The 18,150-nt window shown below is 35.0% G+C and overlaps 1 protein-coding gene and 1 long non-coding RNA gene across 9 annotated transcripts in view; one reads left to right on the top strand and one right to left on the bottom strand.

The window, feature by feature from the left end:
• LOC140621476 (uncharacterized) overlaps positions 1–3,262 on the bottom strand; it is a 160,800-nt gene extending 157,538 nt beyond the window's left edge. For all 5 annotated transcript variants that reach the window (XR_012021191.1, XR_012021189.1, XR_012021187.1 and 2 more), the window contains exon 1: positions 3,079–3,262. This is a non-coding gene — a long non-coding RNA (uncharacterized lncRNA). The remainder of the gene's footprint in view (positions 1–3,078) is intronic.
• The window catches only part of SAMSN1 (SAM domain, SH3 domain and nuclear localization signals 1), a 137,772-nt gene that overhangs the window by 86,793 nt on the left and 32,829 nt on the right, over positions 1–18,150 (top strand). The window contains exon 1 of one of the 4 annotated variants that reach the window (XM_072806564.1): positions 3,110–3,292. The exons of the other annotated variants lie outside the window; for them this stretch is intronic. Coding sequence (XP_072662665.1) covers positions 3,236–3,292 — 57 coding nt within the window. The 5' untranslated portion in view covers positions 3,110–3,235. Of the gene's footprint in view, positions 1–3,109; positions 3,293–18,150 lie in introns of those variants that run through there. 4 annotated transcript variants of the gene reach the window in all.

Raw genomic sequence — 18,150 nt, 5'->3', positions numbered from 1 at the left:
GTTAATTTCAGAGTTGTACTTCACAATGACAATCTTATGTCTCTTATTTTTCAAGTTCTCAGAAGATATTTCTCTGTTGTCCTTCTCCAACAATGCATTTGAGGTATAGTCAGGAGTATTTTAAGTCATAGTTACTAAAACAGCTTTTGGTCATAGTCACCCCAATAATACACAGAAGCATTAGATTTGCTGTGACAAAGTCCAGGTATTTGAGGTGTACCCATTAAGGTGGTGTGGGGATTATGGTCCCATTTTAAAAGATTGGATTTAAAAACACCCCCTTCTATTGAACAAATGTAAGTGTCTGAAGTATATACTACGATTAATCAAAAAAATTGTAGTATCAGTCCTCAACCTGAGGACTTTGCCAGGAAGCAAAGAAAAATGGAGGTCCTCAGGCAATAAAGAAATCAGAATCTTTCACCTATACTTTTCTGATTTGAAATTGATAATTCATGTATTAGCAGTCCACTAATAAATATTTGTTGAATCGTTAAGACAACTCTTTAATGCTTACTTCATTTTCTCCTAAAATATACCCCAAAAGCTATTTGATTGCAGTTTCTTTAAAAATTTGACTCACTCTCTGTGACGCAGAAATAGTGACCTAAATATAAGCCACAAAGTCCCAAGTTTCACCCTGCCCAGGTTCTAAGACCATTAAGGTAATTTGTGAAAACAAAGCACACAGACTGTTGTTTTGCAATTTCCCTGCTTCAGAACATGTCTTAAGCAACATGTGGGTTAGTGGTTTAATCATGATAGGGAGTTAGGTGTGTTCAATACTAACTCTTTATCCCATTCTTGTCCTACCTTTGACTTTTGAATTTGCTGGGTCATTTTGATTACTCATTAAATATCCTAGTGGCCCTAAGATTCCATAACACAGTAGATAATTGATTAAAAAAACAGAAGCAAAAGAAAAAACACTTGCTGCTACCTTACCACCTAAGATTTTTTTGAAGACCAAGTCATTTAACATAGATTGTGATAGGACTTCACATGTCTTTTAATATCTCCAGAAAATATTTTTCCTGGGTAGTAGAGAAGGTTAGAAAATTGCTTTTCCCATCTGTAGTTCTGAAGGAAAAGATTCCAATTTTACTGCAATTTTAAAATATTTCTTAGTGTTAATGATGGTAGAGTGCCTAGAGATCATAAATTGAGATTTTATGCAAATTGCTAGAGTGTAACACTTCTTAAAACTGCAGATGGTCTAGTCCACATGTGTCACCATGAATGTGAATGTTCTCTATTCTTTTATATCATTGTAGAAACATAATTTATAGCAAACACCACCCCAACCTATTTGAAATTTCATACTTCTTTAAGATCAACAAACATTTCTTGTCATTAAACATTATTTAAATGCTAAGTCATATAATAAGTATGCTTTTTATTGATATTTCCTTTTATTCTCACCAGAACTCTATTACTATAGTAAGTGCAGGTACTATCATTCTTATGTTGTTGATCAAACTCCGGAATTGAATTAAATTTCTATTCACAGGTAAAGAAAGGGAGGCACTGAGGGTGTAAATGTTTCAGAAGAAATATATTTTTTCATGACTTTCAATTCCTGAAAAAATGAAACAAAAATATACTTAGGTCACTGCCTAAACCTAAGTCAGGCCTCTAGGGAATTACCCAACCTCAGAGCCCTCAGTGTTATTTTGAAAATACCAGTCTGATAATTCCTAAAAATATAATTGCTCTTAATATCTAGGAGAAGCAGCATATTAACCAGAATCTTAAGAGTATGTCTTTAATTCTATTATAGGACATAAACAATTTTTAAGTTGGTCAAGAGGCATGATATACTGTCAAACAGCACATAGCATGTAATTTAATATTCATTAAATGATTAGTGAAATTTGAACACTTAGAACTGGGCCTCAGGAAGGGGCAGCTCACAGGTATGAGGGAAGACTGAGAAATAAAGTCAGCTTGGTTTTTATCTAGAGAAGTTGCTCATTAAGAATATGGTGCCACTGCTTTTCAACCCAGGGATTTGATAAATGGAAATCTAGGTTGATTTTCTAACAAGCCTGTTTTAATAGAACTGGACTTTCAGACATTCCGCATGTCTTCCTTTGGTAAATCCCTAATTAACAAGAAAGCTTGAACTTTTTGCTTTTACTTTCTGGGTATCTCAGTTTTGACATTATAATAAAAATGCTAAACCCTTTAGTTTGATGAGAAAAGTCTCTCTCTAAGCCATATTAGCTCTATTCCAGGCCTATTAAATAGAGACTGGATGCTTCCTTTGAAGGTACCATTGATCCATTGGATCATCGCTAGACTAGCAATTATCAGTAGACAGCATTGCAGTCTGTAGCAGAAAAGACATCTAGTTAAGGCAGGGTTCTGTTTCATTGATTTTCATATTAATCAGGTCTTGACAACATAGTAATGTTTTAAAAAGTAACAATATGCGCAATCATTGAATCCTGAAGTCATATTCCTATTTATATGAATTTCATTCATACTGTTTTTTAAGTACATTGCATACATGCTTTAAGTAAGATTAATATTGTATAAAGTCTAGTTTATTGGGGTGCCTGGGTGACTTAGTCAGTTAAGGCTTCAGCTCAGGTCATGATCCCAGAGTCCTGGGATTAAGCCCCACATCGGGCTCCCTGTTTATCAGGGGCCTGCTTCTCCCTCTCCCCCTGCTTGTGCTCTCTCTGTCAAATAAATAAATAAAATCTTTTTTTAAAAAAGTAAGATTAGTATTGTATAAAGTCTAGTTTATTTCATCTCATAAAGTTTACTTAGAAGTATGAAACTGACTACCCTGAGTATTCTCTTCATTTTTTTAATATTAAAATACCCACATCTCAAGTTTTATTTCATTTATTGGCTCAGATATTTTCCTCCCTCTATCAGTGTGTTATACTAAAAAAAAAAAATCCTTATTTGAATCCTTATGGCACTAATGATAACTACAGGCATGTCCAAGTGTGAGATTTAGGAATCTACCTCATAGAAGATAGCAGATACAGAACAGGAGTTACCAAAGAATTACCATTTAAAAAAAAAAAAAAAAAAAGAAAAGAAAAAAAAAAAAAACTTTACCCATGTAGATGTGAAGCCATATCCCGACCAAAGGAGGAAGTGGCAGGTCACTGGGCTCAAACTTATCTGCTGTACATCACAGACAGACACAGTGCTGACAGCCTTCAGTTGTTTCTGTAACAGAAAGTGCACTTGCTTGGAGCAGTCTGAGTTCAAAATGCTGAAGAGAAAACCATCCAATGTTTCAGAGAAGGAAAAACATCAAAAACCAAAGGTAAGGTAATTTTATACACAAACAAAACCAAATCATTTAATAGGATAAACACATACACACACGCACTGTTCTTCTCTTGTCAGTCATAAATCAATTCAACTCTAGGGCCGAATGCCTCATGGCAAGTCTGAAAAATGTTGAATTGCAAACGTAGGTGTTAAATAATATCTAGACAATTATTTTCTCTGTAATTTTACCATATAGTGTATATTTGATCATTTACATTTGTAACTGAAGTTTGAGCTCAGATCCAACTTCACGGAAATCAATTTGGTGGTCTCTATTTTAAAGATTGATATTATGAAACATTCTTGAACGTTTTTAATGACGATAAAGTTGTCAATGTCTATTTGACTGAATGCATTTTATCCGTCATGTGTTCAGCTCTCATAATACGTTTAATTATGAGGAAATTGTAAAATAGAGATGTTTATACTAAATATTTGCTTTTTTCATTTTTTGTATTAAAATATGATAGCTTGTTGAAAAGATTATTTTTCCTAACTCTCGCTTGAACTAACACTTCACTAGAGAGAGGATTGGATTATATTTTAGGAAGTATCAAAACCCCGTATATTGATAGATTTGCCAAATTGGTTCTATTTAGAATGTTAGGCTATTTTTGTCTTAACAATAATTGCCACTTTTTTAAAAAGTACAGCATGAGATAACAAAATTCAGATTCTACTGTAGAACTCTAAATTAGTTTCATTAATAAAGTGAAAGAAACTATGAAATACTGGGTTCAAAGCTTTTCTCCAATACTTGTACATTTCTTGAGTTCCCTAGATAAATAATATTTTTGATCTACTTGGAATAAACTATAGCTGAGGTCAGGCGTCTTTTCAGAGGACTGACTTATTATCTATTATTGGTCTTTATTTGCTTGGTACCCATTTGGAGAGAAAGAATTTGGGAATTGATTGTGAACTCCTGAATTGATGTGGCATTGAACAATGGTCAATATTTTATAAGTCTTTGCAAGTTACTATACAACCTGTTTGAAGGAAAGTAAAAAATAAATGATTTCTGATCTTTAAAAACTTAGGCAGCCACTTAGTTAAAAATACAGCTGGATAATGTATCATGATTTCTGTCTTTTCCCCTAATATAATAAAAATTCATAGCAACGTTTCCCAAACAGAAAAAAAATTCTAAAAGCATCATTTTTATGTTTAAGATTAATTTTATATAGAATTTACTCAATTAAAATGTAACTAATGTTGAGTTGACAATACTAGGTTTTAGGGAGATCGTAAAGGTTTTTAAAACTAAACGAGAATTCTCTAGCAATAAAAAGAATAGTTCAGCCACACTGTTATCATCAAAGAGACGAAGGCAGTATTTAAAACAAAGAAGAGAAATCCCCTTGTGGCTCAGTAGTTGAGCACCTGCCTTTGGCCCAGGGCATGATCCTGTAATCACAGGATTGAGTCCCACATCGGCATCTTGCATGGAGCCTGCTTCTCCTTCTGCCTATGTCTCTGCCTCTCTCTATCTGTGTCTCTCATGAATAAATAAGTAAAACTTAAAAAAAAAAATGAGGGACCTATTACTGAATTATCTAGTTTATGTTAACTCTTGTGTGTTATAGTTTAGGTGACCTAGTACCCAATTCAAATGGTGAATGCATAGTATACCTAATATCACCTCAGTTAAAAAATATGGAACTGTTCATTTGGAAAGGAAACCAATGGAGAAGGACTTTGTTATCAGTATTTTTAAGTAGGTCCTATAATTGTGAGAAAGTTCAAAACATTCATGGATATAAAATATAACAATAGATATTATGAGTCTACATACAAAATGATTATTCTCTTAAAGTCACAAGACTTATCAATAGCATGTCTGTGACTCAAAAAAAATAATGAAAACACATGTTAAAATACAGTTTTACCATCTTTAATTGTATCATGAACATGTCATCTTTTTCACTCTTTATACCTATTTCTCCATTTTTGGTATGGGATCTTTCCTTCAGATAGCTCATAAATAGGACTCATATTTTTACTCATATTTGTTATATGGGATTCATAGTGTAAGTTAAGGGAGTAAGACCAAAAATGTATAAGAGAAACTAGGAAAGCCTTGGAAAGTTACTACAAAAGAAACCCATTATGTATACCGGAATGTTAATAAGTTCCAACAAGTTTAATTTGTGTCTCAGGACTCTCTGTGGTGTATATAAGTAAATTCCAAATTAATAAAGAAATTTGATGAATAGTGGCTAAGGACTCTACATTTAGATTAATCATTGAAAAATAGCTTTACTTGACATACACGCAAGGTTCTGTACTTTGCTTTTTGAAGTTTGTCTCTGCCTCCTCATCACTAGTACCCACTACTGATAGTGATTTTTTAAAATTTTAGGCATATCTAGGATTCAGATTTGAAAAGATATGACCTCATTACATTCTATAAATGCTTAAATTATAGGACATAATTTTCTGTGACTTTTTCTAACTGAAATGTTTTATTTTATTTTCTCTATTAATTGTGAGCTTTTTGTTTTTTGGTTTTTAATTTTTTTATTTTTTTTAATTGTGAGCTTTTTGTACACTAATTTATTCAATATTTCTAACAACTCTGTGAATCGCTCTTATTTAGCTACATAGATGGGAAGGCATAGAGGTTAATTAACTTGAGCAAAGATACACAGTCAGATGAAAAATAAAACTGTGTGATGTGACATACATATGTCAATTTCCAGTACTCCTGGTCTTCATTATTAATGCTGTCATTACTAGCATAGGGACTATAGTGTAGATATTACTCCTACTTCTGTCTTAATTACCAAATACATTTTTTTTAAGATTTTATTTATTCATTCATGTGAGGCAGAGACACAGGCAGAGGGAGAAGCAGGCTCCATGCAGGGAGCCTGATGTTGGACTGGATCCTGGGTCTCCAGGATCATGCCCTGGGCTGAAGGCGGCTCTAAACCGCTGAGCCACCGAGGCTGCCCTACCAAATACATTTTATGGAAACCAGGGAGAGCATATGTTTAAGAGCCTCCTTAGGTTGGAAAGGAATTTAGAAGTCCTCTATTCTTGTCTCTGATTAGGTACAAGAATTCCACCAACAAAATCCCTCCAGGTGTCCACTTCAGTGTAAATACTCAGAACTATAAAACAAAAACAGCTTTTAAAATGTTCAAATTGTCAAAAAAATCATGACCTAATATTGAGATTATTAAGTATAACCATATATCTCCCTCCTGCATCTAGCATACCACCTTCAATGTAGTAGGCCCCTGATAAATATTTATAAAGTGAATGGAGTTCCTTGTGTCTACTCTATGTATCCTGGTTCAAGTATGGACACTCATTAGCACAGTGTACTTTCATTTTTCTTGGCACTAAATCTGTTAGTGTGTACATCCAAAAGTTTGTATGTATGTATATAAATGCAACTGTAATTCATTTTTAAGTTTTATTTTAAGGACTGCAATATAACAAATGTTATATAAGAATCTCTAGAGATGCCCACCATTACATAACCATAGACCTTTGTTCCAGCTCAGGGAATATGGTAGAAACTTCAAAAATAAAAAAAGGAATAGATAAATGAAACTTTGGAACTGTAATTAGAACAACTTGGCCTTTATTCGGCTGGGATTAATGATCTGTGTTAATAAATTTTAACAGGATTTTTTTTTTTTTAAAGTAAAGGAGATTCAAACACCACTGTTATTTTAAAGGGAAACACTGGAATAATGGCAGTTCTGTTCTGGAAATAGCATTTTTTTTTCTTTTATTTTTTAAATCTAAAATACATGCTAAATGAGACACCATTAGTGTCACAGATGCTAATTTTCACTAGCAATGACTGAAGTGGCATTCTTTCCCATTTGCATTTGATCCTCGCAATGATGAGAGGTGATGAGTTGATTATGAGCTGTTTTCACTGCACTGCCCGCTGTGCAAATTTATGCTCCTAGACAAGGATGACACATAGTTGTGGCATTAAAGAGCTTTCTTCATTGCTTTTCCTATCAAGACTGCTGAGATACATTTTAACTCTTACCTAACCAGGTGTAAGAAAAGGGAAGAGATGTTTACATACATAGGTGCTTACTTAAGGCCAGACACTAACAAGTTACAAGACACTAACACTCAGGGTTTATGACCTTCTCCCTGCAATTTACTTGAAAGAAAACAGTCCTATAGATGTGAAATATTTTGCTCAAGGTATCATAGCTAGTAAAAAAAAAAAAAAAAAAAGGAAAGAAGAAGAAGAAAATTTTTTTTGATTCAAGATTATAGAGGAGGGATGCCTGGGTGGCTTAGTGGTTGAGCGGCTGCCTTCAGCTCAGGGCGTGATCCCAGGATCCAGGACCGAGTCCCACAACAAGCTCCTTGTGAGGAGCCTGCTTCTCCCTCTGCCTGTGTCTCTGCTTCTCTCTCTGTGTGTCTCTCATGAATAAATAAATAAGATTTTATTTATTTATTTAAATAAAATCTTAAAAAAAAAAGATTATGGGGATAGCTTTCCTTCTTCTTAAACTTGTGGATTTCCCCCCATTACTTCTTTTTGTTTCTTCATCTGGTGTGTGATTTCAGACTTTAATTTAGATGAATCCAGTCAAATGTTCTGGCTTTTCAAACCAAGTGGCCCCAAATAAGATATGTGATACACAATGTAGGTAATATTTTAAATTCACAGTTTCCATTTAAAAAATGATGGCTGTCAATAATGGTTGTTATTCCCCTCCACACCCAAAAAAGAAATCTCCCCAAAAGTTCTCTTATTAATGTATTTAGCATTTATGCCACATTTATTTTCTGAGAAATAGTTAAAATAAATTATGATCCAAAACTAAAACAAAACAAGTCAGGAGGAAACAGAGCATAGATCGTGTTAAAAGGTATTGTAGGGCCCAAAGTCAAGTTGAACATGATTCTAAGTGCTTGCTGCTCTGTGTAGTCATACGGACCAGCAGTTCTGACATTTTAGGAGCTGTTACAAGTGCTGACTTCCTGGCCTTAAATCAGAATATATATTGTAACAAGATACCTGGAAGTTTTGTAAGCACTTTAAAGTTTGGAAATGGTGTTCACATCTCAGCCTAGGTTGCACATTTGAACCATGGAATAACTTTAAGGGAATATAAGGGAAGGGAAAAGAAATGGGTAGGAAATATCAGAAAGGGAGACAGAACATAAAGACTCCTAACTCTGGGAAACGAACTAGGGGTGGTGGAAAGGGAGGAGGGCAGGGGGTGGGGGTGAATGGGTGACGGGCACTGAGGGGGGCACTTGACGGGATGAGCACTGGGTGTTATTCTGTATGTTGGTAAATTGAACACCAATAAAAAATTTATTATAAAAAAAAAGAAATACTAATGATTGGATTCCATCTTCAAATATTTTGATTACTTAATACAGAATGTGCCTGAGCATCAAGAATTTTTAGTTACCCAATCTAGAAATTTTTTTATTAACCTTTTCAAAAGACTTAGAAGGTCATTCATTCATTCATTCATTCTTCAATACAATAAATTTATCTATTGAGTGCTTACTGTAGACAGTATAGACCATATGCTGGGAATACAGTGGTGAATAAAACAAAGATCCCTGTCCTCAAAGAATTGACTTAGTGGGGATAACATACAAAAAGCAAGCTAAGTATGTTAAATATACAGAGTGCTAGGTAATGATAAGTGCTGAATGGGACATTTGAAAAAGGACCTGAAGGAACTGAAGAAGCTGGCCATGAGTTTGCCTGATGAAATTATATTCCAGGAAGAAGGGAGGGCAAGCCCCAAATCCTTGAGACCAGAGTGCCCCTAGTGTGTTTGAGAAAACAGAGGAACAGAATGCACAGGGAAAGAGTGTTCGTTCACAAAGAGTAGGATCACAGAGTGCTTCCAGGTCATTATAAGGATTTGGGCTAGTATTGAAAAAAATTCGAGAAAAAAAGAATCTGGGTTACATTTTAGTGGATTTATTCAGTCTTTTGTTTTTCAAATACACTGAAAGGACTTAGAAAATAGAGAAGAGATCAGTTAGGGGGCTCTTACAGAAACTAAGAAAAGAGATAGCGGTGGCTTCAACAAAGGGAGCAACAGGGTGGATATTGAGAAGATGGTAATTTGGGATCTATTTGTACATATTGCATCCAGTTGAATATGTACAGGAAACTTAGCCATACCACATGTTGTGAAAAGATGGTGAACAGAAAGGCTGCCACTGCCCTGTACTGTTCTTGCTTCTAATTGGTGCCCACATTCCCACAAGAAATGCCTATATTTCTCTGTCACAGCCACCAGAAATTCACCCCAAAATTGACATGCCACTTCCCCAAATTTTCTGCTCATTCTCCAAACTACATTTTTCTTTTGAATTTAATTTTCATTTTCAGAGCACCTCAAATCAGGAGAGATGAACTAATAATTTGCTCATTTCATTATGCTTAATTGTTTGAAAGAGTTAAATAATTTTAGCCTTGAAAATTTTCTCCAAAGCACTAATTCATTCTAGCTTTCCCATTTTATAGAATATGAATATATAATCAAGTTGTATTGCAAGCAAATAGAAAAAAAAAAAAAAAGGTGGTGCCAAATAGGTGGGCTAAACTTGAAAAGAACAGTGTCCATACAGTATATAGAAAATTCAGGGGACAAATGACAGGGAGAATGACACAAGTGTAGCCTCCCTTTCTTTGGAAATTTGGATATTATATCCTACAGGAAGAGTATCAAGTCACTACTTTGACTACCAATGCACCGGATTTGTTAAAAATCAATTTAATGAGACACATCTCTTTAATCTTTCCTTGCCTTACTTGGAGACAAATGGCTTCATTATCCCTGAAGATTGTGGGTTTTTTTCTAATGAAATTAACTCCATACTCTACACATCTAAGTTTCCAAATTTAGCATTACCAAACTGATCCATTTCTCTTCCTTTCTACTGTTAAGGATTTAGGTGAACTTTTAGAAACAAGACATTCATAATTAGCTTCTTAGCAGAGAACAAAAATGTCCTACATTAAGATTTGATTAATAAAAATAGAAGAGATTTTTAAGCTGTCTCTAGAGGTAGACAAAGTGATTCTTTTATACATAGAGAGAGCCATTTGTCAGCACAGCTGGCTGTGTCTACTTTCTCCCCTGTGATGAGCTTTAGAAGTTTTCACCTCACCTGCAGTAGTTTGCTAGGGCTTCCATAACAAAATACAACAGGCTGGGTGGCCTAAAAAACAGAAATGTATTGTCTCACAACTCTGGATGTTGGAAGTCCAAGATCAGGGCTCCTGTGGGTTTTGTTTCCTCTGAGGGTCATGAGGGGAGAATCTGTTCCAGGCCTCTCTCATTGGCTTACAGATGGCCACTCATCGCTCCTCTTCACTTAGTCATCCCTCTGTCCATGTACACCCCTAGTGTCTCCCTTTATGTGTCCAAATCTCATCTTCTAAGGACATCTCATTTTCTAAGGACAACAGTAGAATTGGGTTAGGACCTACCCTAACAGCCCCATTTTAACATAATTACCTCTTTAAAGTCCCTATCTCCAAATATAGTCATTCTGAGGTGCCAGGGAATAGGTCTTGAGCATACAAATTTGGGGAAAATAAAAATTCAGTTCATGATACAGTCCATGAAGTTCTACTAATTGAAAGTGAGGATTTGATTATCAGCTGTTTCCTCACTTCCAATTACTTTAGATCCCTCTTCACTTCCAGTTGACTAGTATCCTCATTCTGCCTGCCCCACTCACCTCACTACAGTGGCTCCCTTTTACCCACACTGTCCAGTCTTTTTCCTTGTTCTTTCCTTCCATCCAAACTTACCTGCTACATCCCACTAGGACTCTATTAAGAATCATTTGAAAATGAAAGTAAAACATCTGTTCTACCCCCTTGGATAGTGGCTTTCTGGCTATACATTAACATCATCTACTGAGCTGGACTGTTAAACCCACAACAAAGCCTCCACCACTTAGCCCAAAGTAGTATTTTTGAGGTCATTCTGGCAGAGCAATGGAAACCATGAGCTGAAGTCATATAGACTTGGTTTTGAGGTCCTGTTTTGATATTTCCTAACTAGGACACCTTGAACCTTTTATTAAAAACTCCTCTTGAGTCTTGGTATGCTTATCTGAAGAAGGAGTATATTAAAGCATGTCATGTAGGGTTGAATGTGAGGATTTAGTTGAATTACCATATGGAAATTTTCTAGCACATAGTACATATGCCATTAATAATCTCACCCTCCTTTCTGTTTTCACAGTGCCTGTTCCACACCTCTGTTGTTTCTTATAACACAGTTTATTCCAATATGCCCTCCCTACCAGAGTTACCATCAAGAACAGGGGATGTACCTTATGCATATTTACATCCCTGAAGTTTTTGTTGGGGAACAAGGGGGACTAAACTCAGTCTGTCTGATTTTCAGACTTCATGTGGTTCCTATTAAACTTTGGCTATTGCCAAAAACATTCATAATGTAGAACACAGTCGTGATTTCTCAATGTGTGTACAATGAGTGTGGAATGACTAATGGATAATATTAGTCATCTAAAGAAGTACCCTACTCCAGGACATAGTTTACAAATGGGTAGCTGACAAAGATCTGGGCAACACCCACATAAAGCAATGTAACCATTTTTAGAATCAGAATATAATGAAACAAAACAATAATCAGACATTGTAATTTAATATGATTGAAGTTAAAAAAAAAAAAATAGCAAAGGGGCTTTCTTTGCCGGAAGCCTAGAAAGGAGTAGGAGAGTAGAAATGTGCCTATCGGTACATCAGCTGAAGCAAATAATCCCATTTGGCTCAGCAGACTTGCTCACTTAGGTAAGATAAGTAATTCAGGCTTTGTAACTTCATGTCTGTAGCCCTTGATATCACCTACTCAGTGTGGCTTTACTACACTAACGAAACAAACTTCCAACAACAATCTCATGTCTCATATAACGTTTCCTCCAAGGGAGAAAACTCTTTAATAAGTCAACAAGAAAATGCATTCTTCCTGACAGTTGAATTTCTCATACCTAACCAATACTTGGCATTGCCATTTTTGGTATCTTATTAGTTTCATTTATGAGTCAGTCCCTCAGAGATTGTTTATTTCAGAAATCTTGAAAAATAAAGTTTCTGTACCTGATGAAGTGAGGGCCTGACATTGGACACGGAGACATGACCAAGGAACTGGCTTCCTAGAAAGGATGAGCCTGAATTACCATCTGGCCCCACCTTTTCTCTACATATATACAATGAAGACAATTAAATATAAATAATGAAGTTTCCTTTTTATAGGTTTCATAATTTAAATAATTTAAATTCTTAAAATAAGATTTAAGGCCAGTTTACCTTATAGTAAATCCTATTTTATTATACATATAGTGATATGTCTAGGCATTAATCCGGATATTTGGTAAATTTTTTTTCTGAATATTTCATATGGTTACAGCAATGTGCAACCTTAAATTTTTAATTAAGTAAAAGTAACAAAATGAGTAATTAAATATATAAATTTTATAATGCTTATGGGAATATGGTCTTTATATTGCTAGTTATTATACAGCCATCATCTTCTAAGTTAGGCCATCTACGTTTCAAGCTACTTTAAGATTACGAATATCTCACTATAATTATTTATGAATTTTAAAGCAGCCATTACCTATAAAACAAATAATTATAGTGTATTTGTAATTTTAAAAAAGAAAATTCCTTCCAAGATAAATGTTCTACAGTTGTCAGACATTAGTTTATGAATTAGCATCAACTGAGTTCATTTCTACTACTGCTGTTACATTTCAACATCACTATTAACCCCTCAATCTAATGAAGTATTTATATAGACAAATCCAAATTTGCTGAAAGGAGAATGTAACTGTTAATAAGGAAGTTATAGAACCCTAACGTCTCTTCCAAATATCCTAACATGAACTTACTACTATTTTTTTCCACCCATTCTTTCCTTGTTTGGGATTACATACTGTATATTTGCCCCACATAAACATGTCTGTTCTTACTAAGGAAAAAACGTTTAAACTCCTAACCATAGTGGCAGCGGGTGCTGCCTGAGATGGGAATGTTTATAAGCTTTATGATATTAACTGCAGCACTCAACCTCAGGTGGCATAAAGCATGCAAAAAAGAACTTTCTGTCAGTTTTATTATTTCTAAAAAGGTTCCCCTTGAAGCAGAAGAGTGACCTTGCTCTGCTGAGCTGACATATGCCACTGGATTAATGGTCGAGCTCTGCTGGAGGGAAGCTCACGGAAACATTACAACTCCAGAAGCTGGGCTGGCGGTGACCATTAATCAGGGGGACCAAAATCATGCATCAAACATACTCATTTAAAAGTAGTAAAAATGACTTAAAAAAAACTTTTTGAGAATTAGCTTATTGTTTGTCATTACTTGTGTTCAAGGAGATCACTGCATGACTAAAATATCCCTTGAGGAGACCTTTAGAAAGGTTATTATGTACCCGGAGGCCATGTGAATGCAGAGGACATTTAATGGAAGTAACTGAGTTTTTGTTCCAGAGAATTTGATGGGGAAGTTTATTCAATGGATTCTATTTCCCAACTTAATTTTCACTCCTTTATTTTAACAATGATTTCAAAACAATGAATATTTGTTTTGTGAGGATTTTATTTTTTAAAATGGAATAACTGGATTTAGTGGTATAAACATTTGATGGGTAAATATGTTAGGAAATTATTCAGGAACCTAAAGTTTAGTCAACATTCAACTATTAAGTCTGTTAAAAAGTATCTTAACAGACTTAAAAGTACATGCTTCCATCATGTGTCAGCTACTTAAACATTTCCAAGACTTGTCCTATCTCCAGTTGTTGAAAAAGAAAAAAAGGGTTAATGATGCTACATATAGTACATATATAGTACATATGGTATAATTTCATTAAAAGATAGAATAGAGGAACAAGGCATTTGTTAAGAAAACCAGAATTTTGATACTTAAGATTATGGTCAATATAGGAAAGCTTGTTATGATTAGTACTTGAAAGTTATTCTTCTCTGGGGAACCTGGGTGGCTCAGTTGGTTAACCATCCAGCTCTTGATCTCAGCTCAGGTCTTGATCTCCAGGTTGTGAGTTCAAGCCCCTCATTGGGCACGGAGTCTACTTTAAGAAAAAAAAAAGTAAAAAAAAAAAAATTCTTCTCCTAAATAACTGTTGCCTTCTTCTACCATCCTAGTCACTATTATCTTCTTCTGTTAGCCATACCATACACAGAAGGATTATTTATACAGATATATATATTATATAAGGGTTATTTATAGTTTATTTGCAAAATTACTTGTTTTTGAAGTTTAGTTATAGGATGAAATAGTTGATAATTATGCATCAATGGTTAAAATATTTAATACTTGGTTATAGGTAGGAAAAACTTAATATGCATATAATAGAAAGCTAATATCTAAATTTATGGAAGGATAATGCATATTTCTATAACTTGAAATTTGAATCATTTATCTTTTTTTTTTTTAATTTTATTTATTTACTCATGAGAGACACAGAGAGAGAGAGAGGCAGAGACAAAGGTAGAGGGAGAATCAGGCTCCATACAGGGGGCCCCATGTGGAACTCGGTTCCGGGTCTCCAGGATCAGGCCTGGGCTGAAGGCGGTGCTAAACCGCTGAGCCACCCTGGCTGCCCTGAATCATTTATCTTTGATACCATCTTCTCTCTCTCTCTCTCTCTCTCTCTCTCTCAAGGTACTTAGAAAACAAAATTAGTAATGAGAAATTTGCTCAGGCAAGTTACTTTAAACTTAGAGTAGGAATGGTAAATACATCAAATATGTTACCTGTAATTCCTTATTCTCCTCACCATCTTCCCTAAAACACACACTATCTTCTGTAACCATTGTTGACACAGTTAATCATGACCTCTTTACCCTAAAAGTGGCTTCAGAACCCTTCTCCGTATAGCTCCTTATTAAGTTTTTAACAAACTATCTGTGCTGGAGATGGAATAAATCCTAGTGAAATATTCTTGTATCGGATACACAACACTAATAATGACCAAAATTATGTTCACTAGAAACAACTTGTCTCTTCCTTGAAGAGCTCAGTAAGTAATAGACACATTTGTGTCCTCTACTGTTCCATTTAATATACAGTATGTGTATTTTTTTTGTTGTCTTCATCTTTTTGTTACTTTATCAAAGTTTTAGCAATCACCATCTTTGGGCTTGGAGATTTCTAAGGGTCCCTCAGTTAACAACTGTATAATCTCTTAGGGTAAATAATTTTTTAGGCAAATTCAAACTGTATTGATTTCAGCTGATTTAAAAATTTCTCATCATTTTAACACATCTTTCTTTAGACTGACTATAAATAATTAAGGTACAGGCATATGTATACAAAATGTCTTTCATGTACTATGTAGTCAGTGAAAATAAGTATTCATAAATGGATGAATATAGATTTCCAGGTTAACATCTATTATGCATTATTAAGTTCATTTATTTTATGAATAAGTATAATCTGATCTTAGTAACTGCTTCTATAATTGTATGCCATTCATTTGAATATGGTTCTATTTAGCTCTTAGGGATTGAAGTTATTAGGTTGATGGCACCAACAGAGTGCAAATTCCTCCAGGATAGATTCTTGCTTATTCATATAGACAGCCTGACCCCCAGCATAAAGTTTAGCCATAGAGCCACTTAATATATTTATGTTGAATTGCATAGTGCAACATCTTATAGTCTCTAATTAGACATCAGCAAATCATCTTCCTTGGCTATAACATGATTGAGTTATCATTTGCTTTTGTGTCAGCTGTGAAATTATGGCTTTTGGACATGTAACTTGAAGAGGGATGTGGGATTTGTCATCTGCTGTGGTTTTCCCAAGCCTCACAACTGTAGCATTTTTCTGCATAGGAATTTACAGTGCTTAACAGGAGCAATCAGTGTGTGCTAATCTAGGGAAGCAATGGCCTGTGATGTCATATGGAAGGTGGGGCTGAATCCTGCCCTTGAAGAATGGACTAGATCTGAATAGGCGGGGAAAAAAGAGGAAGGACATTCCTTGGAAAAAAACAAAAACCAAGAAAATAACATGAGCCACAGGTTAGAAGCATAAGTGAATGTGTCCACACTGACCAGCCAGAACTGCCAGTTCTGTTACATCAGACTGTACCATTACCTGATAGCATGGAGAATCATGAAAGTGCAGCATGCTGAGTTTGAGCTTTATTTTATTGACTAAGGAAGAGGTACTTAAACTCTCAGAGCCTTAGTTTTCCTCATCTGTAAACTGGAGAAATCAAGACCTATCTCAGAGGGTGATTGTGTCTTTTTAATGAGATAATCATAGATAAATCACTTGGGCATGGAACAGATCCTCAGTAACCATCATAACAATGTGGAGCAAGCTTAATATTTTGGGAGGAATGCAATGATAAGAACTGGTATTTTTTGGGAAATTAGTTCTATGTGTGATGTTAGATGACTGGAAAGGCAAGAGTTTCGGTACTAAGGAGCTGCCTGTTAGTGCATTGGCTCAGGAATGTGGCCATAAGCACATTTTTGACTAGCAGTGATGAACACAAATGGCTACAACGGAGATTTCAGGAAAGAATTGAGCAGATGTGGAGGCTGAAAGAATGTGTGTGTGGTATATTGCATTTTGCATTATGTGTCCAAACTCCCCAGAGTGAGCAAACGTTTCCAAGAGTGCAGGTGGATGGCTCAGAAGGCAGAATCAAAGCAGGTCCTCAGAGGCAACTGGATATAAGCAGAGAGAGACTTTGGTTGGCACATCTGCCTTCCAGCATGAAAGCAGGCAGAGAAGCCACTGCGGGCTACAGCAGCTATGAACATGAGTTCCCTGGGGAAATTCTTGAAAGTTTCATGGAAGCAGTGGTATAATGAAACAATTCCAGGAGGATCAAGAGAGACCATTTAGTAGTTAGAGAAAGAGAACGAAGGAATAGACCGTGTGCTATAACAATAGTCTGGGAGTGAGCAAGCCAAGCAGAAGTTTTACAACAGGGAAGATAAGAAGCTGAGCAGTTCAAGGTAGTCTGATCATGGTCACATTTTTAACAGTTTTTAATATTCTTTTTATTCTATAGGGTTTTGTAAGAACTGATGATATCAAGTGACTGAACATTTGCCATGTCAGGCTTTTTACCTGAAAAAAAAGATATTTAAGACATATCAGTATTATTTATTTAAAAAACTCTTTTCAACTAAAATAGAATATTCTAATTTCTGTTCAATTCTTAAAACTTCAGAATGACTTACAATCTATGGATGTAATGTAAATCATAATGTACAGTAATAAATCATGCAGAGATGCAATTGAAAATTTTAAATATCTGAGTCTTTTTTACTCACAAAACTTGTTTTGTTACATTAAATAGGTTGAATGAATAACCACTTTTATAGATTATGGATCATTTTACATTGATTCTTTTTTTGGTGGGGGTTCTAGTTTCTTTTCTTTGAGGCAGTTTCAATTTGCAAAAAAATATTTCTAGTGGCACATCAGCTTCTGAAAGTTAAAGCTTTCACGTGGAAATTCTGACACAACTTCAAAACACTATAGTGGAATCAGAATTCCACTTCCTTTAGATATTTTGCAGTTGACAGAAAAGATGCTGAACCAGAGAGATCAAGTAAACTAACTTTTGTTCTAAGAGTCCAGATCTACGTTAACAATACTTAGAGCACCAATATATGTTGGAGTATTGGGTGGCCTTTACTCAGGGTTAAAATGTTGCTGTTGAAAGTTATGTTTCTCTGCTCCGGTTGTGTTTTACTCTTCAACCCCCTGACACTCCACACAACCATCTTCCATTGACTTCACATGATAGTGTCATTATTTAACACTGAAGCAATCCTAATAGGGTTATTTTA

Source organism: Canis lupus, chromosome 30, assembly GCF_048164855.1.
Source record: "Canis lupus baileyi chromosome 30, mCanLup2.hap1, whole genome shotgun sequence".
NCBI lineage: Eukaryota > Metazoa > Chordata > Mammalia > Carnivora > Canidae > Canis > Canis lupus.
Note: the sequence above shows the minus strand (reverse complement) of the source record. Positions and strands in the feature narration are given on the sequence as shown.